This window comes from Saccostrea cucullata, unplaced genomic scaffold, assembly GCF_032062105.1.
Source record: "Saccostrea cucullata isolate Sc308-1 unplaced genomic scaffold, CSIRO_AGI_Scuc_v1 ctg965, whole genome shotgun sequence".
Taxonomy (NCBI): Eukaryota; Metazoa; Mollusca; class Bivalvia; order Ostreida; family Ostreidae; genus Saccostrea; species Saccostrea cuccullata.
In genome coordinates, this window is record NW_026928551.1 from 284,912 (window position 1) to 312,679 (window position 27,768).

The 27,768-nt window shown below is 33.5% G+C and overlaps 3 protein-coding genes across 7 annotated transcripts; 1 reads left to right on the forward strand and 2 right to left on the reverse strand.

Moving 5' to 3' along the window:
* Positions 1-586: 586 nt before the first annotated feature.
* LOC134277939 (intraflagellar transport protein 46 homolog) lies at positions 587-14,019 on the reverse strand. Of its 4 annotated transcripts, none has more exons than XM_062760238.1 (13): positions 13,942-14,019; positions 9,003-9,105; positions 7,994-8,020; positions 7,558-7,590; positions 6,651-6,757; positions 6,274-6,458; positions 6,109-6,183; positions 5,784-5,877; positions 4,205-4,452; positions 1,736-1,802; positions 1,301-1,361; positions 997-1,100; positions 587-825 (listed from the first exon to the last, which is right to left on the reverse strand). In XM_062760238.1, the coding sequence occupies exons 1-13, from the start codon at positions 13,972-13,974 to the stop codon at positions 724-726; spliced, it is 1,239 nt and encodes a 412-aa protein (XP_062616222.1). In that variant the 5' UTR covers positions 13,975-14,019; the 3' UTR covers positions 587-723. The 4 variants fall into 4 exon arrangements, with proteins under 4 accessions (XP_062616222.1, XP_062616223.1, XP_062616224.1 ...); XM_062760239.1 differs by lacking the exon at positions 5,784-5,877 and adding an exon at positions 5,929-6,022; XM_062760240.1 differs by lacking the exons at positions 5,784-5,877; positions 7,558-7,590 and adding an exon at positions 5,929-6,022.
* Positions 14,020-15,272: 1,253 nt separating this feature from the next.
* LOC134277923 (leucine-rich repeat transmembrane protein FLRT3-like) lies at positions 15,273-19,561 on the forward strand. Of its 2 annotated transcripts, XM_062760222.1 has the most exons (4): positions 15,273-15,398; positions 15,594-16,529; positions 18,380-18,573; positions 19,417-19,561. In XM_062760222.1, the coding sequence occupies exons 2-4, from the start codon at positions 15,601-15,603 to the stop codon at positions 19,503-19,505; spliced, it is 1,212 nt and encodes a 403-aa protein (XP_062616206.1). In that variant the 5' UTR covers positions 15,273-15,398; positions 15,594-15,600; the 3' UTR covers positions 19,506-19,561. The 2 variants fall into 2 exon arrangements, with proteins under 2 accessions (XP_062616206.1, XP_062616205.1); XM_062760221.1 differs by lacking the exon at positions 19,417-19,561 and having other exon boundaries at positions 18,380-18,727.
* Positions 19,562-20,235: 674 nt separating this feature from the next.
* On the reverse strand, positions 20,236-26,202 carry LOC134277924 (uncharacterized). Its single transcript, XM_062760223.1, has 10 exons — positions 25,833-26,202; positions 25,569-25,661; positions 23,545-23,761; positions 23,400-23,423; positions 23,192-23,265; positions 22,886-23,108; positions 22,630-22,668; positions 22,146-22,222; positions 21,744-21,960; positions 20,236-20,353 (listed from the first exon to the last, which is right to left on the reverse strand). Exons 2-10 carry the CDS (start codon positions 25,635-25,637, stop codon positions 20,256-20,258), a joined length of 1,038 nt encoding a protein of 345 aa, XP_062616207.1. The 5' UTR covers positions 25,638-25,661; positions 25,833-26,202; the 3' UTR covers positions 20,236-20,255.
* Positions 26,203-27,768: the final 1,566 nt, after the last annotated feature.

Genomic DNA, 27,768 nt, shown 5'->3' on the forward strand with positions numbered 1-27,768 from the left:
TTTGGTAATAAAGAGGAATCACTGTCTGTCTGATACAAAGATTCCTTGATCACAAACCACGTTTAAAATCAGCCCCCCCCCCCCCCCCCCCCGAAAAAAAATAAAACATCCTACTGTAAAGGAAAGCCACTTGCAACTATATTTGAGCTTTCAATGAAATTCCGTTTGATTCAATGCTCATGCTTTAGAATGTGTTATGATATTTATCTCAAAAAGCTGATATTGTGTTAAATATTTCTGTCAATTCTACCAGAGCTGAGTACCGTATACAGGGTTATTTTGGCCCTGTCTTATTTTGGCCCTTTCATACTTGCAAACAATTTTGCCCCGTTTTAAATTCGCCCAGTCATAGTTTTGTTTAAGAAATACTACTGTATTCTTTGAATTCGGGGGCAAAAATTTCCCTGTATACAGTATATATTGAATATTTGTATGCAAACACAAAAAATAAAATCCTTCTGCTGCATGGAAATCTTTTTTTTTTCCCGATACATGTGTATATCTCATCCATAAATCTTAAAATGTTTCAGAAGTTTCACAGAAATCCACTGAAATATTTTTTTATATGACGTTCACACAACTTAGACACAGTACATAAGATTTATTAAATCTTCAGCACACTTAACAATATAATGCTTACTCTTCCATGATTTTTATCCTATATACATGCATACAAACAATGACAGAAAACGACACCATTGTAGAATTTTAACAAAAAAATGTCTAGAGTATCAGCCTCTCTTCTTTGTCATCCTGTTCACCTGCCCCGCCCCCTCCTTTTAGAGCATTGTCCAGCTGGTTGTCTTGTGCGAGTGCCCGGAAGTGCTGGGTAAAGAAAAAAAATTCAATAGTATTAATCAAGCCATAAAAAATGCAATGCTTTTCCTTTAAACAGAAATTAATGTATATTAACCTGTTATGTTACATCTGTGTAATTAGAATCAAGTGAAAATCATGAAAAAGAAAAATACATCAGTTTCAAATTTTGATCCATACCTGAGAATTTTTAAATTCTGAAAAAAGTGTAAATAAAACATGGAGAGCCTGGATCTTTTCATTGTGATGAGGTGATCCTTTGTATACTGGTATGTCAAGGATTGCTGGAAAAAAAAGTCGTGTATAATAAGATTCATGTGTACAGTAAAACCTGAATATAGTAAACCTTCTTAGGACATTCAATTAATTTACTTAGTTAAACATGTATCCATAATTTCCGAGGAAGATCTGCAATGAATTACCAATGAATATATCTCTAAAAATTCGGAAATACGATGTATTGCCATGAAAATGTTGTACTCACAACAGATGAGTTCCACGTACTGAGGGAGATCACAGTCTAGCTCCGCTGTGGGAAGTCCCACCTGTCACAAATAAAACAGACTGGTCAGTTTCTTCTCATTAAAGATGTAGTACAGTCACTACAGTGTGGATAAATTAAACAGTACAAATACTCTCTTTGGTTGTTAGTACAGGAATTAAAGTTGCAGCTATTTTAGACAAAATGCATACATTGCATAATTTTTTTCTGCAACAGCTGCAACATAAATTATAATTCATCCTTCCCATGAATTTAAAGAAATGAATTAAAGAATTTGGTTTGTCATATCTTTTACTCAAACACATATATAACCTTCAAAGCATCTGTATTCAATCAAAAATTAAAAAAAACAACTTTAAAGACAATTAACATTTCATTTTGATGCTTTATAATTAATAAAGTTAAGAACATGCATACCTCTTTAAGTAATTCTTCAAATTCTGGAGGCCATTCCTGCATCAATGTGTCAATATCAGGCATATTTCTAAAAAATAAAATTACATGCATATACTTACAATCTCCTTACATATGAAGATATACACTGAATTTATAAAACAAACAGCACAGAACTTCTCTACAGGGGCTGGGAAACAAACAATCTAGCCAGATTGTAAACAGCTTTCTTTACACGTTATATATTGTGCATAAGTGTATTTGATGAAGTTGGGAAAGCACAGTATCCTTCAATTAGGACACAGAACATGATTACATGTAATGTTAGCAATACAAAAACATATTGCTATATTTTTTGTAGGACAATTATCCAAACTTTATGCACAACTGTCCTCACAATGACATTTCTTAGTTTTAATAAATAAAAACTCTTTTTCATTTGGAATATAAAATTGTAATAAACACTGAAAAGTGAACATTTTAAAGATATTTCATTTCATGATCATACATGAACTTAAATGCAATTTTACACTAGTATAAAAGAATGTTTTATACTGGGCTGTATATATCCATACACATCTTTAAGACCATGATGGATAATGTATCAGAGTATTACACAAGCACTGATTTTATACTTCATGCACAATACAATGCATCTTCCCAAGTCAAGAGTTTCTGATCCACACCGCTCCACATAAACCCTTGACTGAATAGGCTAAGTTTGATGGGGTTAGAAATTGTAAAGAATGGCCTCATGCAAGTTTGCATGAACCAATCAAAATCATTGTTTTATTTAAACTTAAACTAAATTGTAAACAGAAAAACATGCCAGTTTAAGTCCCAAGAATAACACCTTCATCTTTAAAAAGCCCAGTTAAAGGTTTGTCTTAACTTTTTAGTTGAATTTTATTGAATTTATTACCAACTTCCAATATTATCTTGAATTCTCTGTTGAATTCGTTTACTCTGATTTGCCAATAGCAGAGGTCAGTAGAGTTCAATACATACATGCCAACTTTTGAAAATTCCCATGGGGGATTTAGCGCGTGATGACAATTTTCAAAGCTTTAAATTCGCGACATTTTCTCGTGAAATTAAATGATCTTTTTTTTAAATTTATAATATTTGATATCACTGATTAATACAACTCAAGGATTAATTTAACACAAAAAATTGATTAAAAAAAATTTTAAAAAATGTTTTTTTTTCAAAATTGAAATATTTTTGCTAAAATAAGTACCTCTTTCATTAAAAACATGGTTTTTTTCTACCAGGACATATAATTTAGTGAGAAATTAAAAATTGTACAACTTTTAAATCATTTTTTTCAAAGACTAAAAAATATATGAGGTTTTGATACTGTAAAGTCCTGTTTCTGGAAACATTTTTGAGATTTTTTATTTATATATTTCTGCAATTAATTAGAAATTCTAATAAGGTATTAAATTTACTGAAATTTATACCACCTATCCAAAAAAGGAGAATTATTTTTTTTACAGTCATGAAATTTGTCAGGCTTGATGGTGCCATGTGGGTATTTCCTCAAGTCATGCACATACCTATAAAATATTACTTTTGGGAGAAGGAAGGAAAAAGTTCTAATTAACATACACTGGATTGTTTCATCTTGATTTCATAATATTTTAACTGGCAAACTTTACAATATTTTTCATTATAGGTAGATAAAATCAGCAGCTATGCTTTGTAGTTTTCTACTTTGTTTTCAAAAAACGATCTCTTTAGATTCCGATTTTATAGTTTTATTAGTATATCATTGTCTTTAATTTTTGTTTTTAATAAAATGACTAACAATTAACACGTTAATCTATGTGTTTCACCTTGCATACCCCTTAAAACTGACAAGATAATCCCCTAATGTTGCCCCAAGCTATAAGCTACTTGTACCTAACTTGCGTTCGAGCGTGAAGTGATTTCCTGTGGCTAATTAACATTGTTAAATAAACAATGAAACTTATCTGAGTGCATTGAATAAACAAGTTTGACATTGTTATCCCGAATGTCAAAATTCAGCGGTAGGGAATCTTTTAAAATCGGAAATTTTGGTGATTTTTTTCAAATCGGGAAATTAGGGCAATTTTTCTTTCACGATCGGGAAGGCGGGATGAAAGGGTAAATGCAATTTTACACTAGTATAAAAGAAAGTTTGATGTATGTCAATATATGTAAATCCAAACACATGACTTTAAACCCCATCAAACGATGGATTAATTAGTCAAGGGTTTATTACACAAGCCCTAATTTTTATATACTTCATACACAATACAATGATAAAAGACAACAGTAAAAACCTTTTTTAATCTTCAATGCATATTTTAAATTTCATTTGAAGACCTTCAGTTTTTGGAAGCACTGTATACTGATTATGGGGTTACAAATGTATTGATGAAAGTATTTGCGAAACAATATGTAAAATGTAGAGTGCACTGATAATACTGTAATAATTGATAAATTCATCACTTTATCTATACTTACTTGGAATAATGTACATTAGGAGGAGGCTGGGTTCTGTGAAGTTCCCTAATGCTCTCTATCCAGCTCTCAATCTGTTTGGGATTTTTCTCTGCGTTATCTATGCTCTTGACCACTACCTTTTTGTCAGTGGTCTGTTTGGATATGGCCCTGAGCTGTAGATCTAGGACTGTGGGGTCAGACTGTTTGGCGCACGGCTCATCAAGGACGGTCAGTCCTAACGTGTCTGGTCGGTTGTCAGGACGCGTTATCTACAGCAAAATGTATTACCCTATTTTGAATTTAATTGCAGGAAAATTTCCTTGATTTTTTTTAATGTTAAATTTAAAATGAAATAAAAATATATAAGTGTGTGCGTTAATACAAAAGGATTTAGGTTTAAGTAAATATAAAAATAAAAAAAGAGTATTAAATAATTTTATTAATATTGTTTTATTATTTTATTATATTATTAAATAATGACAGAAAAAATTTACATCAATACATGAAATACTGCTTTGAAAAATATCACAATTATTTAAATATTGTATATTAGTGTATTTCTGTACAATTATTATGGAAGGAAAAGGAAATAGAAAATAAATCTACTATGTATTGGTACTAGCTAAGTCTTGGAGTAAAATAGTTATATTGAAAGATCCGAGACCGCAGAGTAGCTTGGTTATAATCCTAAATGTTATACTCAAATAACAAATTGTAATTTTACTAGTACTAGACAATGCTTCCTATTATGGAAATTAATTCAACTGACTTTGTACCAAAATGCGTAAGTGCTTCATTTATATTTTACTCCAGAGTATGTTAATAAAAACACTCTGGTATGCCACACTAAAGAAAGATGGTGAAAGTTATGGTGTAGAATTAAGTGAGGTTCAAACAACACCTGAGATCAAGAGTCCTATTACACAAAGTAATAAAACACAGAATGGAAAGACATTGGTGAACTACAACAGAGTCATCAAGAGAACAGTTCAATAGTGTGTCAAATGTTTGAAGTGCCATCGTCAAAGATCATGGCCAAAATGTACAATCCTCTCCCATTCTGGCCATGGTTGAATGAGACAAGAATATTTTGAAACAAATTAAAATATTTACCAATGCTGGTAAAGCAAAGTCTGAAAGCTCTGTTGATGCTACCTTTTCATTTTTTCAGTACAGCTTACATAAAATTTGTTATTTATTATTAAACTCTTATTCAATCGACACTTGTTTTTCAATGGTTCACAAAATGAAGTCACACATAGGGTGTAATTATTCAAGATTTTGAGACTTTACGCAGTCAAGCAGCCACAGGTAGGAGAGAGCTAAAACAGGAACTCTGGACCACAGCTTGAGACAATGTAGAAGTGCTGGTGAAAGAGTATACCAATATCAGTGTAAATCAGTGATCTATCTACACATAATAGAAGATTACACATCAATAGACAGATTATACATCAATAGACAGATTATACATAAAATAGGCAGATTAATAGACAAGAGGGACAGAGGAATAGACTGGCAAATGTAGGTAGTCAAAATCATTAGCATAAAAGTCATCTTGACAGTTTTCTGGCTCTACAATGAACCCAGACAAACTGACCTTGAGGAAGGCATCAATGTCTCCGACAGCAGGAATAAGGTCAGGGATAAACGGTAGAAGGCTGTGATCGAGTTCTATTGTCTGAGGGGTATATCTACAATGATAACACAGTAAGCCAACACATCAAACAAAAGCCATTACTGACCTTAATAAATGCATCAATGTCACCCACGGCAGGTATGAAATCAGGAATAAATGGTTTTAGTTTGTAATCTAGCTCTATAGTCTGTGGAGTGTACCTGAAATAAAACCATACTGGCAACTGCACATAAGATCCTTTTTATTCCTCAAAACTTAAGCAGAATTCTGTTACAGAACACAATACCTTGTTATGTACTGGAACATTTCTTTAATTTCAGGGGTAACAGGAAGATTTTCATAATCTCCAGGATCATAGGCTCTGAAAAAAAATGTAAACAATAAAGTTTTATCTGCATTATCACAGTTTTCAGTTGATGTTTTGAACAATGATGTTACTCAGTTTTCTCACCCTTCAACTGGAACATGGTCATCATCTTCATCATCATCATCATCATCGTCATCATCATCTGTTTCTGACCCTGAATCATCATCATCATCATCTTCATCCTCATCAAACTGCTGTTGAGGTGGTTGTCTTGGCTGGGGTTTGGGAGCTTGAGATTGCTGCATGGCTTTGGGATCCTGCTGAGGCGGCTGAAATTATATACTTATATCATATTTTTTCTATGTGTATTGATATTTAAGAACAGATTAACATTTTACAGAAGCTTTTTTAAATAAGTAATTAAAATTATGATATTTTATTAAGCCATTAAAATAATCTAAAAAGTTAAATGCAGTTATATATGAAAATCCTCAGACAATATTGACATAGGATATATATACTGGTGGATTCATGTTGTCCTCAAATTCCTCATCGTTTTCATCTGACATGGCTGCTTCTGGGGGTGTGTCTCCTCTGCTATGTCCTCCTTGGCCTGCGGGGTCAGAAGCTGTAAATGTTAAATTGATTCAGCATGAATACCTGTCCTCAATTGTAAAGCAGAAAGACTTTCTTTTAACATGTTTTTTTTTAAATTATTATTTCTTTGTTGTTGCAGGTGATTAGATCTTAAGTGATTTTTTTTCTGTAAGATTAAAATGTCTCCAATCCTTATGCCACCATGAATATTGATTATTAGTGGAAAGTACAGTAGAAAAGAAACTCTCTTTATATCAATACTAATTAATAAAGTGTTACATTCCTAAAATTTATGATGTTCCCCAAATGATTAACTATTTATTTGTGTGCCAAAAACACATACATAGTAAAACCTGATCTTTATGCTGATATTAAAAGTAATATTTGTTCTTGGCATAATTTACAAATGTAGATACCCTTTAGTAGTATTTTAAAGATTGCAAGAATTTTGTTTTAAAAATATTTATTAACTGTACTATACAGAAAAATATAATCTTTTTAACTTGCCCCTATCATTTGGAGGACATAATAAAAATTGCAAACCCAACAGCCAAAGCATCATCACTCCCCCTGTCAATCCCAGAACACTGCAGTTTTTAAATCAAGTTAATAAATATGTTACAACCTAATGGTTAACTGAATACATGTACTTCAATATCAAGTCATATACTTTCCGAGACAGTAAAAAAAAACAGGGACAATTCACAATACACAACAGCTGGACTACAGCACCTTACTGCCACAAGTACAAAGTTATTTTCTTAGTTATGTTATTTGTTGTATATATGTAGATTGAAAATGATATATATTCTATGCTTAAAAAAGAATTACCATCAAAACTGTGTGTCGGTGAGGCTGGTGGCACTACACATAAGGCATGTAACATACCATTATTGACATGCATGTACTACATTAACTTTCTTTTTAAAGAAAAACCTATTTTTCAAAATCAAAGGATTAAAATGATAATAAAATTTACATTACTTTAACAATTCTTCTGAAACATACAGTGAGACTCAGAGAAACATAACTTTACTGATAAGATGTCTGAAGATATTTGAAGTCTATTTTGAATTATTTCAAGAGTTATAACTACAATGAAGAAAAGAAGTGTAAATCTACAGTACATGTAGTATGTAATTCTCAACTTCTACACTACTTAAGAAAAAAATTAAAATTCTGATGTCCCTTATTTTTAAAGACATCGACCATGATTAAGACATGGTGAAACCTATCATCAGAATTTTTGAAGACAATACTAATTTACCTGGTGGTCGCCTTTGGCGAGATAATCCTGGGTTACATGATGAAATGAAAGAAAAAAAGATAGATGTCTATAAAGATGAACATGGTGACAATGATATTTTGCATAGAAATATAATTAAGAACACAATGATTTAAGTAGCTTTTGCAAAGACTAAAATCTTTATCATCTTAAACTCCGTTAAAAAAAGTAAAAAAAAAAAAAAAACAAACAAACAAACAAAACAAACATTTAGGCCATCTATAAAAATTGTTTGTTTGCTCACTCCAGACCAACTGGTCTAAAATGTCCAGACTCGTTACTAATTTTTAAGCTCCAGAAAGCGATAATGGTTTTTTTCTTTTAATTCTTGAATTTTCTCATCCGGCTTATATCAATCTGATTAAAATAAGATCTTAGTTACACTCTGAAATTTTGATGGTCTCCATCTTCAGAATTTCTGAGCGTAACAAAGATCTGATTTTAGTTAGGTTGTGTCAATGTGTATGTGAAAAAAATCTATCCCATCTACCTACAGACCCTCTTTTTACAAAGTCAGGAGAGGGCAAAGTAACATTTATTTATAAATGCCTTCACAAGTTCAGATATCTGTGGTTTAAATGTCATTTCTCTTTTGAATATTTTTTCAGATATTAAATTTCTTTTCTTTCTTTTGACAGATAAAATGCATAAATTTATTTTATATCAAAATCAAACAAATATATGTCCTTGCACAGTTTCATGACTTATTTTTAACCAACTTTCACACGTTTAAGAATCTAATTTTAAATTGCAATAGCATGAAAATAAATAAAAAATGTGAAGATCTTAACTTTTAGAGAGAAAAAATGCTACTTAAACATGTAGCACACATCTTTATTGTATGTGTTAGTAATGAAAGAACTTTTCAAAGTAAAAAATGTCAAGAAGTTTCCATGAATACATGAATGTAGTTTACATATAAAGTATAGTATGTATACAGTGAAAAAGAACTCCCTAATGTCTTATGATTTGTAAGAAGCAGTTTTCCTACCTGGATGGACCCGGGGCGTTGGTGAATATTCACTGGCCACTTCCTCTCCGTCTGGGATTTCTAGAGCCTCGTCGTATGGCTGATTTTGCACATTCAGGATTCCCTGTCAAATATTAAAAACCAAGTTTCAATAACATTAACACATATCTATTTATAAAAAAATATTATGTCCATAGCAGTGAAACATCTGAAAATAATAATCAGGTGGTTAATCATCCCTTGTCAGACAATTTAGATGATAAAGCACCAACACTGTATCAACCAGAAGTCTCTGTCAAGACTGTAGCTCTACTGGTTTGTACTTATAACAAAGGATGAGAAAAGAAGCCATTGCCATCAGACCAAAACTGTAGGATGACTAGCGTTTTAAAGGAATTTCAAAGAAAATTCAATTTTGAGTAACCATGGCAACATCGTTCATCAAAATTAAAATCTAATGCACTATTTTATGTATCTTAGTGTAGTCTACTTGTGTGCCAAGATATATTGAAATCAAATCAAAACTGTAGGAAGAGTAGCGTTTTAAAGAAATTTCAAAGAAAATTCTATTTTTAGTAACCATGGCAACACCGTTCATCGAAATAAAAACAAATGCACTATTTTATGTATCTTAGTGTAGTCTACTTGTGTGTTACGTAATATTGAAATCAGACCAAAACTGTAGGAGGAGTAGCGTTTTAAAGGAATTTCAAAGAAAATTCTATTTTTAGTAACCATGGCAACACCGTTCAACAAAATCAAAAACCGATGCACCATTTAATGTATCTTAGTGTAGTCTACTTGTGTGTTACGTAATATTGAAATCAGACCGAAACTGTAGGAGGTCCTCGAGGAGTAGCATTTTAAAGGGATTTCAAAGAAAATTTTATTTTTAGTAACCATGACAACACCGTTCACCGAAATAAAAACCCATGCACTATTTTATGTATCTTAGTGTAGTCTACTTGTGTGCCAAGTAATATTGAAATCAAATCAAAACTGTAGGAGGAGTAGCGTTTTAAAGGGATTTCAGAGAAAATTCTATTTTTAGTAACCATGGCAACACCGTTCATCGAAATCAAAAACCGATTCAGTATCTTATGTATCTTAGTGTAGTCTACTTGTGTGCCAAGTAATATTGAAATCGGATCAAAACTGTAGGAGGAGTAGCGTTTTAAAGGAATTTCAAAGAAAATTCTATTTTTAGTAACCATGGCAACACCGTTCATCGAAATCAAAAACCGATGCACTATTTTATGTATCTTAGTGTAGTCTACTTGTGTGCCAAGTAATATTGAAATCAAATCAAAACTGTAGGATGACTAGCGTTTTAAAGGAATTTCAAAGAAAATTCTATTTTTAGTAACCATGGCAACATCGTTCATCGAAATAAAAAACAGATGCACTATTTTATGTATTTTAGTGTAGTCTACTTGTGTGCCAAGTAATATTGAAATCAGACCAAAACTGTAGGAGGAGTAGCGTTTTAAAGGAATTTCAAAGAAAATTCTATTTTTAGTAACCATGGCAACACCGTTCATCGAAATCAAAAACCGATGCACCATTTTATGTATCTTAGTGTAGTCTACTTGTGTGTCAAGTTATATTGAAATCGGATCAAAACTGTAGGAGGAGTAGCGTTTTGAAAAATTGTTTACAGACAGACGGACAGACAGACAGTCGGACGGACGACGGACACCTTACTATCGCATAAGCTCTTCTGGTCTCTGACCAGTAGAGCTAAAAATCAAAACTTTGTTTGCAGGATATATCACAATTTTTGACTGCATGCCCCTTGCACTATTTTCTCTCGCGGACTAGCTGACACAAATTCCAAAAAAATAAATAATAAATATTCAAGTTTATAAACACTTCAAAGCAAATCAGATAGGATATTCTTATTCTGTAGATCAAAAATATTGTAAATAAGCCAATATTATACAAGAACCTGTACGCAAAATACTCAAACGAAAATAAGATTAGTTTCGATACATGGGGAATCCCTTACCATTAACATAACATGAGTTGATACCATCAACTTGTAAAAAGCAGTAATTTCAACCATTTCACATTTTTGTTTTCTCTAATTTTGTATATTTATGAAAAGTAATTCAAGGTAACATGTTTTTCACTTTCAACAGGCACGATACAGTGTTAATGAAAAGAAGGGTAAGTGGTAACTGAAAAAAGTTTGAAACTAACCCCCCCCCCCTACCCGCACGAAACAGGATTTCCAGGTTTGGACAATGCTCAAATTCTCCTTTTTTTTTGTCAAGTTTTTTTCAGGTTGAATTTTTTCTCTTTGATTTAGCCCCATCCCTTTTTTTTCCAATTTTCCAACGCCGTTGAATCATGTTTTCCTGAATTTACAGTATCAACATTTATACTAAGTCAATATATCGGTTAGCCTCAATATAGACCTTTTTTAGCTCACCTGAGCCGAAGGCTTAAGTGAGCTTTTCTGATCAAAATTTGTACATTGTCTGTCGTTGTCGTAGTCGTTGTCGTCATCGTTGTCGTCATCGTTGTCATCGTCGTCGTAAACTTTTTTTCATTTTCATCTTCTTCTCAAGAACCACTGGGCCAATTTCAACCAAACTTGCTACAAAGTATCCTTGGGTAAAAGGGATTCAAGTTTGTTCAAATGAAGGGTCACACCCTTTTCCAAGAGGAGATAATTATGAATTGGAGAAAAATTAATGGCATTATTAAACCAGAAGTCTCTGTCAAGACTGAAGCTCTACTGGTTTGTACTTAAAGCAAAGGAAGAGAAAAGTTCTTTAGCAGTTGGGAATATTGAAACTTTACCAGAACAATAAAAAAAAAAGAATAATGATCCTTGATTAAGTTTCTTTATGTTCTTAGTATAGTCTACTTGCATGCCACATTATATTATATTCAGACTTAAACTGTATTTGGAGTAGCATTTTGAGAGTATTTAACAGAAATTTCTATTTTTAGTAACCAAAGCAATAATGTTCATCAAAGTCAAAAACTGATACATGTATATAGAAATTTGTATCTTAGTGTAGTCTACTTGTGTGCCAAGTTATATTGAAAGCAGACCAAAACTGTAAGAGGAGTAGCATTTTGAAAGAATTTCACAGAAATTTCTATTTTTAGTAACCACAGCAACACCGTTCATCGAAATCAAAAACTGATATACAAAATTATGTATCTTAGTGTAGTCTACTTGTGTGCCAAGTTATATTGAAATCAGACCAAAACTGTAGGAGGAGTAGCATTTTGAAAGAATTTCACAGAAAATTCTATTTTTAGTAACCAGGGCAACACTGCTCATTGAAATCAAAAACTGATAAACAGAATTATGTATCTTAGTGTAGTCTACTTGTGTGCCAAGTTATATTGAAATCAAACCAAAACTGTAGGAGGAGTAGCATTTTGAAAGAATTTCATAGAAATTTCTATTTTTAGTAACAACAGCAACACCGCTTATTGAAATCAAAAATTGATATACAGAATTATGTATTTTAGTGTAGTCTACTTGCATGCCACATTATATTGAAATCAGACCAAAACTGTAGGAGAAGTAGCATTTTAAAAGAATTTCACGGAAATTTCTACTTTTAGTAACCACGGTAACACCGTTCATCGAAATCAAAAACCTATACACAGAATTATGTATCTTAGTGTAGTCTACTTGTGTGCCAAGTTATATTGAAATCAGACAAAAACTGTAGGAGGAGTAGCATTTTGAAAGAATTTCACATAAAATTCTATTTTTAGTAACCACGGTAACACCGTTCATCGAAATCAAAAACCTATACACAGAATTATGTATCTTAGTGTAGTCTACTTGTGTGCCAAGTTATACTGAAATCAGACCAAAACTGTAGGAGGAGTAGCATTTTGAAAGAATTTCACAGAAATTTCTATTTTTAGTAACCACGGCAACACCGTTCATCGAAATCAAAAACCGATACACAGAATTATGTATCTTTGTGTAGTCTACTTGTGTGCCAAGTTATATTGAAATCAGACCAAAACTGTAGGAGGAGTAGCATTTTGAAAAATTGTTTACAGACAGACAGACAGACGGACGGACGACGGACGCATTACTATCGCATAAGCTCTTCTGGTCTCTGACCAGTAGAGCTAAAAATTAAGTGGACTGACTTTCCGAAGGTCGTTCCATTCTCTTGCAATGCTTTCTTACAATTTTAGTAAACCGTATTCCCTTGGAAGACATTATGTATTTATTGAAATAGGCATTCATGTTTTTCTCTGAAAGTACATAAAAAAAAATAGCTTTTGTTTATCTAGTATACATTATAGTTTATGCTGGCAAAATTATTGAGGGGCACCCCAACCCACCCCTCCCCATCCTGGTTCCTAAATTCATGCACGTAAAACTCAATAGGACCAAGAAAAACGATGAGACTTCTAGAGTTTGTAAAGATCATTAATTACATCTGTGAATGAGTTTCTCCAGTGTGTTGTAAAATCAGTCTTTTTCGCCTTTTGGATGTTGAATGAAAATTATTGAAATGCATAGATTCATGTTGGATACAATTTCATAACTGTTTATTAACTTATTTTGCCTTTTCAAGAGAACACAAAAGTGGTTCCCATTGCCATTTCTTATAGTATAATATTTTTTTATTAATTTTTTTAACAAACGCCTGGCATGTTAAATAGGAGGAAGTTGTTTTTAATCAGGTATGTGTTCTTTCTCGTTGTTTTCTTACAGATCTTTTTTTCATCTTTTGCTAAGGAACAATGAAATTAAGATAAATTTGGGATAATACAGTTCTACCCTCTCTAACGATCAAATCTGATGTTATTTACGATATTGTTGACATTGGATACCAAATTTCTTTTAGACAAATTAAAACACTCTGCGCCTCGTCATATGATTAAAAACAAAAAGACTTCATTTCTAAACAATGAAAATAAGTTTGAAATGAAGCTAACTAAAATGCATTTTTCATATGCTTACATTTCTTTCGTCTTCGCTATCAGGAGACTCCATTTGATTTTCGATTCATTTCAGGAATGCTACCCACAATGCATTTTTCTTCATCCGTATAACGATCCCGATTCTAATACTTTCTTCTGTTCGATGCAACAGGGTAATATATGTGTGAGTAACATTGTCGATAAAGATTAGAAATTACAAAAAAAAAAAAAAACTAAAATAAAGAAGCAGCATGAATTATTTTAGAATTTTGTGTGCTGTATTGCCAGTGGTATTTCTGAGAACTCCAAGCATTTTGTTATTTTTAGTAAATGTAAAATTTAGAGAAAAACAATAACGCTACTAGCTATTTCTTTTTGTGTCCCTGTGATTAAAAGAAGATTCGCTGGTACATGTATATCGTTTTTTGTCCTTCAGACTTTATCACAGGCACTTATTTCGGAAATATTTTTTAACCCATAAACTGTATTATAATACCAATTGACTGAGGCGAAGGTAAGGAATATATATGGCTTTCATACTTCACGTATGTATTCCTTGTGAAAAGACCTTTCATTGGATACCAACATCTTTGACCTTTTGACCTTGGAGTTTGACCTACTTTTTAAAAACAAACCTTGACCATAACTTTTGAAGGGTCAGTGCTAGGGCTTTCATACTTCACATATGTAATCCATGTGACAAGACCTTTCATTGGATACCAAAAACTTTGACCTTGGAGTTTGGCCTACCTTTAAAAAACCTTGGCCAGAACTTTTGAACAGTTACGGCTATGGCCTTCATACTTAATATAAATAATCCTTGTAACAAGACCTTTCTTTAACAACAAACAACTTTGACCCTTTGACCTTGACCCTGGAGTTTGACCTACCTTTCAAAAACTTATCCTTGGCCATAACTTTTGAACAGGTGGTGCTAGGGCTTTCATATTTCACAATTGTATTTCTTGTGAGAAGACCTTCTTTGGGTACCAAATTACGGTATTTAGTTTGCATTTAAGAAAAGATTGATCTTCGCTTTGTTGCCATACGGCGGCATCAGTGTTTCACAAACACATCTTGTTTTCTTAATGCATTTGATAAATAATATAGGATTTACATTTCAGGATAGCCAGGTCTAGCCTTAATTTCTTTCTATACATTCGTTGGGAAAGTGATAATACATGATAGGGTTAATTGTAGACGGACTGCATTTCAAAACAATTTGTGGGAATAAAATAACAGATAAATCTTTAAAAATACACATAAAAGATTATGATTTTACATGGTCAATCACCTATCATAAGTCAACAAGGAGATAATCTCGGCTTACGATAGCAAAATAACATCAGCGACTGTATAGTTATATCAGCAGTGTGTATAGTTTATCTCAGTACAAACTCCGCCGTCCAGGATGAGTAAGAAACGCATGAAGCCACGACATTACCGAACTTTCTTTGTATTTTGACTATTGGTACATTAACTGAACTCCAAATACAGGTAAATTTATATTGTGTGATACTGTGATAATTGATTGGTTTCATGAAATTAACTCTGGCATCCATACAATCTGACACATGATTACCACTGTAAAATGTTGAATTAAATCAAATTACTATTGCATGATTATAAAACTACTTATTCTACTAATTTCTAATTAGACTTAAAAAAGACTAATTTCTTGTCCTTTTTCAGTGGAATCATGTCATCGTCTGCTCTTTGCTCCGTCCAGATCCTTCGAGTGTTTGTCTTTGTACTGTTTTGTGACATAGTTTTGACACTTCACGGATGCCGACCATCCCTCTCACTACCAGGAGTCCTCAACTGTTCGTCCAGTAACTTGACATTATATCCTAATGATGTCCCATCCGACGTCACCATTCTGGATCTGTCGCATAATGAAATAACCAATATTGATATACTAAGTACAACCTCTCTTACTCATTTGAACCTCTCCAACAACCATATACAAAAAATAAAGCAGAATGCTTTTACAAAGTTGACCAACCTTGTTCACTTAGACTTGTCCTTTAACCTTTTGGAAGGATCTGATATTATCATTCAGAGATACCGGTTCGAATTAAGCGAATTCCATTCTTTAAAAGTTTTGAGTTTTCGAGGAAACCCGCTTGGATTTGTGTCAAGAATGACTTTTACTTCGTTTGGATATCTTTTACTAGAGGAGCTTGACTTATCATATTGCAGTATCACCACTCTGCAGTCGATGGCTCTCACAAATTTAGTGAGGTTAAAAAGGTTGTATCTACAGTACAACTATTTGACGACTTTATCTGAAGATTCTCTACATACTTTGGGCGAACTAGAGGAACTCCACCTCGGACACAATAACATTAAAACCCTTGGAGTTTTGAAATTTTTCCCACAGCTACACACACTTTATTTGAATTACAACAAGTTGGAGTCACTGGAAGGAAACACAATTTCTCATTTAAACAAACTTGAAAATCTTTTTATAGACCACAACAAATTGAAGTATTTAACACACAATACGTTTCCTGATGGGTTACAGAAGGTTGTTATGGCAGGTAATCCGTGGAGATGCGACTGTAACATGAAGTGGATCTTAACAAACCCGACTAGTCAACAGTTCTTCCAGAACAACTCTTTATTGTAAGTATTCATTGGGTTATACTTTGAGTAACATGCTTTAATGCATACCAATGGCAAAACCATTGCTTTTTATGCCCCTGTTATTGAAGATTCTAGGTTTTATAGTTTTTATTCTGTCCGCACGTCTGTCTGCAAAGGAGCTTAAAACTTTCCCAAAGCCTTTGGTTGATTGGAGTTTCATATTTAAGATATGCATTCTCCATGACAGACCTTTTTAGGGCATAAACCGAAATTTGATCTATTGACGTTAACCTGGGAGTTTGACCCGTTTTTGCCAAAAAAAACGGGTATAACTTTTGAACAGTTGGTGTTTGGGCTTTCATACCTCAAAATTGTGTTTATTGTCACAAGACCTTTCCTTAGATATTTTACTGACATTAGAGTTTATCCCACTCTTCAAGAAACTTTTATCTTGGCCAAAACAAAAATTAAGTATAAGGGCTTTCACATTTCAAAGATGTATGCCATGTGACACGACCTGCCTTTAAATATCAATAATTTAAAGCTTTTGATCTAAGAGTTTAAAAAAGGGTAATTAATAGCAGTTTCTGCCACAGGCACCTGAAGTATGGATAATACCCCTCCCCCCCTTTTTTTTAAATGAAAAAAAAAATGTCAGAGTGTATAATACCTCGAAAATATAAAATTTCCCCGTCAAACACATCTATATGTCGTTATATGCAAGCAGATTGTACTTTTTCTCACGTTTAAAGAATGGCCCTATTCGGTATAGTAAAAATACACAAGGTAAGAAACAAAAGTTGTAAACAAACGGGGGAACCCCTGCTTCGAGACAGATTTCCAAGGTAATAACAGTGTTACCTATCATAATTTTGCAAGCACTATGTCAGGGAGATGTTCTTCTACTAAACTATTTAACCTAAACCCCGCCATTAATGTTAAATATGCCGTAATCGAACGATTTATTAATCGGATACATAAAATTTTCTCCATTGGCAGCGTTGGAGGAGGTTTTGGAGTTGCTTTTCTGTTTCGCCTTATCTGATTGGTTAGATATTTAAACTGTATAACACTTAACCAATCAGATAAGGCGAAACAGAAAAGCAACTCCAAAGCCTCCTCCAACGCTGCCAATGGAGAAAATTTTATGTATCCGATTAATAAATCGTTCGATTACGGCATATTTAACATTAATGGCGGGGTTTAGGTTAAATAGTTTAGTAGAAGAACATCTCCCTGACAGAGTGCTTACAAAATTATGATAGGTAACACTGTTATTACCTTGGAAATCTGTCTCGAAGCAGGGGTTCCCCCGTTTGTTTACAACTTTTGTTTCTTACCTTGTGTATTTTTACTATACCGAATTAAGGCCATTCTTTAAACGTGAGAAAAAGTACAATCTGCTTGCATATAACGACATATAGATGTGTTTGACGGGGAAATTTTATATTTTCGAGGTATTATACATTCTTTTTTCATTTAAAAAAAAGGGGGGGGTATTATCCATACTTCAGGTGCCTGTGTTTCTGCTAGAGCTTTAACATTTCATTTATGTATTTCTTGTACATGTATAAAGACTTTTCCCTATGTTAATAGTAAATATGATAATTCTGAATACGGATGCATGATGATTCGTTCACCTGATCAATACAGAGAGCTCAGGTTGAACGTGACCGTCAACAGGGAATGCTTAAATTACTAGTATTTCCTGTTTATGCACCTGATCCCGGCACTGAACGTTCCATGCATCTTATTGTAGTTACAGGTTTACAAGATTGGTAAAGTTTCGTTATCTTCATTTTCATCAATATGAGCACCTTATCTGTGAACTAGTTCTGTTGATATTTGTGCATGTTCGTTCGTATTTGTTTTACAATTTTTATTTCTAGGTGTACCTATCCATCTCGGTTTCGTGGGAAGAACATCTTATCGCTAGAAGCAGACGACCTCACCTGTATGACGTCAGCAGTCGGAGTTTTGGCCACCGTTCTGCTTACCCTGACGATCATGGTTCTATCGGCGCTTGGAATGACGATCGTCTATAAGAAGCGCCACTGTCTGCCCTGTTTGAAAGACCCCAGTGGTCAGTATGTGGCGGTTTTCACAATGGACGACGGTCAGCAAAATGAACCCAGTGTTACAATATCAGACACGAAAACACTTGTCAAAGAAGTTGAAATATATGCGTGATTGTGTCATTTAATAAATGAATATTAATTACAAGTCAGTATTCTAGAAGTTGTTTTGTTATACCTTTATAAATGTGTTCCTGTACAAATCTATAAGAAAAAAGTCTAACATTTCTGATGTTTTGTTGAGCGGGCATAAAAAAATCGATGTTTGACCGCTGACTGAGATGTTGGACCTGTCGATGAGATGTTGGACCGCTTACGTCACACAACGGGTAGAGCTTAATCTCATTTGCATTCGTTGATGTTTAACTGTGATAGACCTGATATTTACATGTACATCACAGAAAATCAGTACTATACAAGATGCATGTGTGTCAAAAAAATTAAGATAAAAGGTATAACAAAACATTTATTGACTGTGTTCTTGGGCAAAATACGTTTCATCGACCCTCGAACCAAACTGGCGTCCGTCAAAACGCAATATGCCCTCAAACCCAGTCAATAAAATGTATGGTATTGTTTTTCTCCTTATGAGCCTTTCTAGTTTTTATACTACGGCATGTACACGTCAGTTTAAAAAAAGAAAACTTGTAAAGCTTACAGGCTTGGCAAAATGATGCATTCCTTCAATTATTTTTCCAATATATACTTCAGTATTGAAAACAGTGCTAATTTACAGTTGTGCCCAGTCGGTAAAAAGCCAGGATGTATGTACTTATATGAATAAATAAATTTTTGGTTCTGCCTCTTCAAAGTAACGTCTAATGACTTTTTTTTTCTTTTTCCTTTTTAAGATTGTCTTTCGGCAATTACCTTCTTCCATCAACAGAACTCAGACAATATTTATCACAAGGATGGAACCAATGGAAAAATTAAATTTTAATCTTTGTATGCAATGTAAATGTGTTCATGGAAATTAGGCGTAAAATATGTGTTAATCCGGGACAAAATCATACAGAGTGATCAAAATGCATCCGGTCATTTGAACTTAAGGATGATGTCAAAGGACTTCAGAGTTCAAGACGAGAGTAAACATTTATCTCCTGGACAATAGAATATACACATAATTGGTTAAATAATTGGTAAATGGTTCTCATGTAAATATCATGTGATTGAATGTAATTTTCTGTTTTGCACATTTCTAGAAAGTTAGCGGCTGGCTTGCGCTAAGAGAGCAATACTGGGTAGCATTCCCAAGGCCAGTTCTATGTATTTATAAAAAGAGGATAATGCGAGTCCGGAGTTTAATTACTTTCCATGTTTGAATTGTTTTCTCATTTTAATACAAAATACAACATATTGAAAAATTAGATTTCTTTGAGTGATTTTTGTTTTGATTGTTTCACAATTTGTTGTTTATACAACCAAATATTTATATCCCATATATACGTTATTGTTGTTTAAAATCCTTTCCGTACCCTTATTTAAAAGCAAAATAAGGGGTCTATCTGTATGTATCTGTCCCATCACACTTTGTATGGCTTTTGTAACAAATATTATAATGAACTGTCCCTAAAAAGTAAAAATGCTTCCGCACGTGTATATATTATATATACATGCACACTATAGTCTAGTGTTTGAACCGACCGGAATCAAACACCACTCAAGAACTTCAATATTTTATTTCAGGTAATTAAGTTACATTTCCCTTGAAATATTCTGGAAATAAATTTTTGAGTTTCTTCGGCAGTATCTGTGGGGTACGGATCCTTGATTTCACAATGCTGTTATCTACAATTAATTCCAGTTCATAAATTAGAATAAACATGTTTTAACCAATATATTCCATCATAAAATAATACTTAGGCAAAAACTGTGATTCGCTAAAATAACTTACATAACTGTAGTTAAATGAGGAAACCTAATGGCATCATGACACTGTAAAACGACCGATTTTCATTCAACTCTCTAGACTCAAAGCACGTGTATCGTATTACATGTACCGGTCTTGTAGAGTAGGCTTTCCCCCCGGAAAACTGGCTCTAAAGTAACCCCCCCCCCCCGGAAAACTGTCTCTAGAGTAGGATTTCCCCCCAGGAAAACTGACTCTAGAGTAGGTTTTCCCCTACGGAAATCCCACACCAGAGTCAAGTTTCCGGGGGAAATCATACTCTGTGCAGTAGTTATATAGTGCGATTTCCCCTAAAGCCAATTTTCCCCCAAATGAAATACAACTGCTCTACTTATTTTTTGAGGAGGAATGATTGGCACATTGCTATAAGTGTCCCTTCTTCAAAATGGTGACCAGATGTATTGAACATACGTATACATGAAAAATGAACATGAAAATTTTAAATTCGATTTTTCTTGGCTTCCTTCATGCCATTTTTCAAAAATCAAATACATTGATGAAAAAATGGGATTTCAGGAGATTTAATATGACAAAAAATTATATCCAGATTAATAAGGATGGTTACAGAAAGGTGGAAATTTGAACATCATAGTAAGTTTACAATTTCTTAATCTACAAGAAAGTTTATTATTGTAATCATTTACAACCAAAATAGGTCCAAAAATATATACCAACCCAAACATCCATCTTTTGTTTGTTTCATCATATTTTAAGAATATTTACATTTCTTGTGAAAGCTATATATTTTGGTTGAGATTCCATGATTTGAATTTTATGCTTAGAAAATTCTTACAATTATAGGTAAAAAAAACCCCCCACTCATTTACCTTTTAAAAATCAGTTTGTCGTTTATCTTTTTGTTCACAAAAATATTGCGGCTGTGGTTTGTATTGACTCAGTAACAAGGAGGAAATCCTACTCTGAGAAAGAAAGAGGGGGAAATTTGGCACTGGTGTGAGATTTCCGCTCAGGGGGAAATCCTACTCTAGACTACGATTTCCGAGGGGGAAAGCTGGCTATGGGGGAAATCCTACTCTTCAATACCGGTACTATAGAAAACTCCAGTAATAATATGGCGCTACAAGGCTTGTCCAAGAAAAAAGCAAAAATTCCACTATTTTTCATTTTAACAATACTCATATTTGCCAAGGAAATTATTAAATTATGCATGCATAAAAAAATTTGATAATTTGATAATTAATTAATGTCAAACTTTCCTTCTCTTGCAAGGAAAAAGAATTTTCATGGGGACAGCATTTGTATATTTACCAACAATTATAGTTCTGGTAAATTTTCCTTCACCAAAGGCATTGAATGCTGCCATTTTGACTTCGTATGGGTATTGCTCGTGAACATCATGAATCACGTGACTGTTTTTCTGGGCATCTCTGACGTAATATTTAGTAAATGGTGCCTCGTAACTTGATGTCTTTCTAATTGCAATGACGTAACCATCGACCGCAGGATAGGTGATGTGATCTGGGGTCTGTTATATATATAAAAAAACACATAGAGCATGTAAACACACACACAGTATGTTTATTTCCTTGTAAATAGGATTATCTGAATGAATGCATGTATAGTATACGTTTTGCTTAGAATTGGTAGTATATATCCATTTATATTTTAAAATATAATAATAATAACAAGAATTTCAAGTGATATTATTACCGTCCAAACAATGTGTAGTTGACGTTTATCCGTCATCATTTCGTAGAGTTTTATTATCCTTGGTTTAAAATCTGGACCTGAAATATAAAATTATCAAAGGTTTAACAACTTAAACACAGACAATTACATACCATCCTACAGTTCATATATTCTCACCTCATAAGACTGGGAAATTCACGCCGCAAGAGAAAACGTTAACTTAATTTTGTCACATGTCTAGTTTGTCGACACAATTCAAAGGCATAGGCGTCGGAACTGGGAGGGGGCAAATATAAACATAATATAGGCTGTGGAAATTGGAGTTTACCTTTTTTTGTTGGTTTAGCCCCCCACTTTCAATTAGCCCACCTTTCAATTTGCCTCCGACGCCCACGCAAGGGTTACATTAGAAGAATGGTACAATACATATTATTTCAAAACAACTATTTGAGAAATAGAACTAAAATATGTAACTTAGAATATTTAAATATACAGAAAAACATACCCCTGGACATCCGTAGCTTAATAGAGTCTGGCTTGGTTACTGCAAAATATAGTTTTTGTTTCATAAATACATGTATTGGATAAGCTCAGCTTCCTATACAGACCAGTCTGGTTCTGGTTCATCCTAGCTTCAATCATAAGAGGTACGTACTTTTTCCAGAAAATCTTGTTTTTCTACTCGTTTACTTACAAGTGCTTTATAGACAATTTAAAAAAATATTATGTGATACATTACCAACAAGAAATGAGAGATTTACCGCCAGTTCTCAGCATTGCGGGGGCGGAGGACCGACCACGGAGTCTGGATGTACATGCCGCCACTCTAATTTCATAGAGAGTGCACTCACTTAGACCAACGATCATGTGGTTTGTGACCTCACTTCCGGGCACAAGTTTCTCTTTTAATTCCGTATCTAATCCACTTCGTTTATACAAAATCAAGAAATTTTCAACAATCACACTGGATACGTCTAAAGGAATCTGAAAGAAGAATATTAAAAAAAATTACAGGCTTAAGCTATATATTACTTGAAAATTATTCAAAATGATATTGATATATTTACCTTCCAGAAGACTTGTATACAATGTCCACTGTGAGCAGAGAAAATTTTTGTGATGACTGGTGTTGGTAGCAAGTCTAAAGTAAATGAGTAAAGGGTTTTTACTAAATTTGAACAAATACTGATCGCGACTGTTTAGCTTGAAAAAGACACAAACAGGTATGCTACAGTACCATTACACTTCAAATATAAAGACAAGTAATTTTCTTACTTTGGCGTTGAGTGTATTGAAAATCTGGAAAAAAGGGGGAATAGAAAGATAAATATATACAATACACGAGTATACAGTAATATAAATACGAGTTCAACTTGTACAATAATAGATTTTTATTCTTATTCTTTTAAGATTAAATTACCAGAAGAACACCACGTAATTGTGTCGGAAAAATCACCAAATTCACGACTTGTGAATGCAGAAATCTTTACATCATATCGTTGACTAGCACGTGACATAGCAATCACATGACTCGATACGTTAGAACCTAATAAGGTGCAACTGCTGTAATTAAGGTCAAGGTCACTTCTTCTGAAAGCCAGAATGTACCCGAGTATCTTTGTAGGCGATGAAGGGATCTGGAAATGAAAAGCAATTACTTTATAAGAATTACATGCCATTGTCAACCGAGGTGCAGCCGAGGTTGACACTAGTTGTCGAGGGATGATCAATTTCTTTGGTATACTAAACGACATACAATTTTTATTATATTATACTGAATGTTTTATACAAATACACATATACCTTGCGCACATTAATTTCACTATTTTGTGGAAACCGTCATCGAGCACTGTTGTCTGTTATGTCTGTTATACTCTGGAGGGTGTGACTTCATAATTCATTGGATAATAGTGTTTTTTGTGCGCCTAGATCGATAGATCCGGGGCATATATTGTTTTTGTCCTGTCTGTTTGTTTGTCTATTTATCTGTTTGTCTCTTTGTCTGTTTATCTGTCTGTCTTTTGTCAACTTTAACCTTCGCCATAACTTTTGAACCATAGGAGATAGAGACTTCATATTTGATATGCATACTCCACTATTTAAGTTCTTTCAAATGACACCAAGGTCAAAGACCTTGTGACATTGACTGTAACTCATATGCTAAAAATAACTTTTTCGATATTGTTGACGCCGGGCGCAGTGTTTCACAAACACTTCTTGTTTACCTTGTGCAATATCTTGAAACAAAGTAAACCAAGATGTGTTTGTGAAACACTGATTGCAGCTTGTGGCGAGAGTTGAATTCTCTGAAATGCATTTCAAACTCCAAAAGTCAAGGTCAAGAGGTTAAAAGTGTTGGTACCCAAAGGAAGGTCTTGTTACAAGAAATACACTTGTGAAATACAAAAGCCCTTTTTCTAACTGTTCAGTAATATACCCTCAAACCAAAGACTATGTAGTTTATGTAATAATGATATTGGAGACGAATTCCAACATATTATGTTTAAACCAGCTCTAAATGATAGTAGAAAATTGTTAATAGCAACATATACAACTCGACCAAGTGCTTTCAAGTTTTCAAATTTATTTTCATGTGAAAAAGTATCCGTTATCAATAACCTTTGTAAATTCATTAATGTAGTTAATAAGAGAGTTACCCGTCCAGGTTAATTTATATTATACAAATCCTAAAGTTTTGAATCCGAACATTATTTAATCTAAAACCTTAAAAATCAACTAGTTAAACTTTGTAAATCTATTGGGGTTATTATTGAGAGAGTTGGTTGCTTGATTTATGACACTGTCATTTTTCATCGTTTGTTTTATTTTTCTCACGCATTCTGTATTGTATTGTATTGTACATATTTCATAGTTGTATCTTCTCTATACTGTAGTGCAGTTTAAGAGAATAAACTATTGAATTGAATTGAATTGAAGTTATGACCAAGGTTAAAGTTTTTTTTAAATAAAATGGTCAAACTCTTAGGTCAATAATGAAAATATCTAAACCAGCTGAAAGGTTTTATTACAATGAATACACTTGTGAAATATGAAAGCCATAGCCCCATCCACTCCATAGTTATGGGCTAGGTTAAAGTTGACAACAGACAGACAGATAGGCAAACAGACAGACAAACAGGACGAAAAACAATATACCCCCCCCCCCCCCAAATAGGGGATTTAAAACAAGATATGTTTGTGAAACATTATGCCCCCGATGGTAACACAATTCTGGAGTGGGATGTAGATTGAAATGTTGAATACTTACCCTTTGACAGCGCAATAGTAATTGGCTAGGTTAAAGTTGACAACAGACAAACAATTAGACAGGACAAAAACAATGTACCCTCGATCGGGGGGTAAATAATAAAAAAAATATTCAGACCATAAGTTGAGAACCCTTGGTAAACAATAAATATATTTGATATTAATAACCATACTCACAGTCCACGTAATAAAGAGGCCATCTGAATTGTCTGTTACACAGATTTTAGTGATCTTTGGGACAAACATGTCTTTGGAGTGTTAAGGTGCCAACTGAAAAAAAAGTGAGCTTGTAATGCATGTACAAATTGCTACAAAACATTTTTGGGGGTGGAGTATTTGAAATTCCAATGTACACGGTTGTATATGTAACTGGTGATAAAAATTAAATATGAAAAGACAAGTACAGATTTGTCTTGATTAAAACAGACACAGTTTACTTACTGATGATTCAACACAGTTTTGTAGGAAAGGAGTTCTGTCCATTTTTCTAGTGTACACTGTACACTACAATCTTGTTCTTAGAAGTCTGGTCCACAAGAGTCCATGATCCATCGGTAATCAATGCTTAGATCCGAATGTATGTATCAATGTATGGGTACAAAGTCATTAAAACCGTTAGACGGCCAAATGGTAAGCTATTGTGAAGGCATTTAAAAATCTCAATTCACAGATCTAACAATTAACTTTAATTCATGTCGCAAAGAATATTTTTCTGAAGGATTTAAGAATATTTCAAGTGATTGCAATCTAAGCCATGTAACCATTTTTTTTAATGAGATGTACCTTGTGTTATTATTAAAAGTATTTTTTAAGTTGCTGTAAAATTTCGGCAGAATTGACACGTATGATCTCTTCAGGATTAAACAATGGAGATAAAGAACAGTATTTAAGCACAAAAGTCCATTCAAACAATTCAAATTAGGTGCACAGTAAAACGGATCTCCAAAACATCAGTGGTGGGATCAGGTGCCATAGAGGAGTGAGCATCCCCTGCCGATCGGTCAAACCCGCCGTATGCTCAAGAACTTGATGAATAATTTTCACAACATTGAAGAAGTGACGAGAACTATTTTATCTTTCACATGTGTACTAGAAGAAATACTGCACTCTTTGCCGTAAAGATACCGAGAACTAGATGACCGTAAGCCACAAAAACCTGAAAATATCATTTTATCGACTACTGTATAGATCTTACGAAGTGATGACTAAAATCGAGACTAATGATTTTCATGTTTCATCGCCTTGTTTGTCAATAACTTGCCCTCGTTTTAGAAATTATACATACGTAGAGCATGTTCTTGCGTATCGATTGAACAAACTAAGAGTTATAAACCATATGCGGGGGATAAGGGTATATTTCTACATAAGTACTGGAAATTGACGAGTGTCAAGAGATCCATGGACACCAACGCTCAGCTGAGTAACTCTTACTAATTTTCCCCCTTGCAATATTTATTATGGCCCCACCCTACCCTAGAGGGTCATGATTTGTACAATTTAGAATCTACCCTAACACCTCAGGATGCACAAATGTGAAGGGGGTTAAACCCGTATACAGATGAATAAGATTTCATTGAATTTTTAGCTTTTTTAATTGAACACTCAAGGCAATGTGTCAACATTCGTTAACATTTTCAATGAAAAGTCAAAACGTCTTTGTTTACGTTCTTTAATTAGTTTTTGAATATTTCATATTGATTGTAGAACTAAGGAGCCTATCCGGTAAATATATCCTACCAATATCCTGATCAGTCAGTAATTCGATTGCATTTATATTGTTCTACACAGAGACATTGCACAAGCGCATTTAAATCAGAAAATAATCTTTTGAATGTGGACATTGTCTTTCTCGGATAACCAAGAGGCCCAAGGACCTTATTGGTCACCTGAATATTATGTAACAATGTAAGGGGTCCATACATTGAATATAAAATAAGCTGTGTAGAGTCGTGTTGCCTAAAAGCAAGATCAGCAAAATAATAAAATTGGTGATTAGTAACGAAACACTTTTTACAATATAATAAATAGCCCCTTCCCCTCTTTGAACCACTGAAAATGGAGCCAGATTTTTTCACAATTCTACTCGAGGCACTCTCGATCATTATAACCATGCACTTAGTCTTATTGTGAATCATCCAGGAGTATTCATTGTTGAAACTCATTTACCAATTTTTCTATCATGTATTTAAAGATATCTGATCCAGGATGATAACTCTTCAAAAAGTTATTTTTTAAAAGTCTCACAAAGCTTGACATTGAAGAAATCTTTTTTTGTGCAACAATTTTCATTTTAAGCATCTTAAAATGATTTAAGAACTGAAGAGCTAACTTTTCGCTATGATAACGCATCGCTCATGGATCGGTCAATCGAGTGATT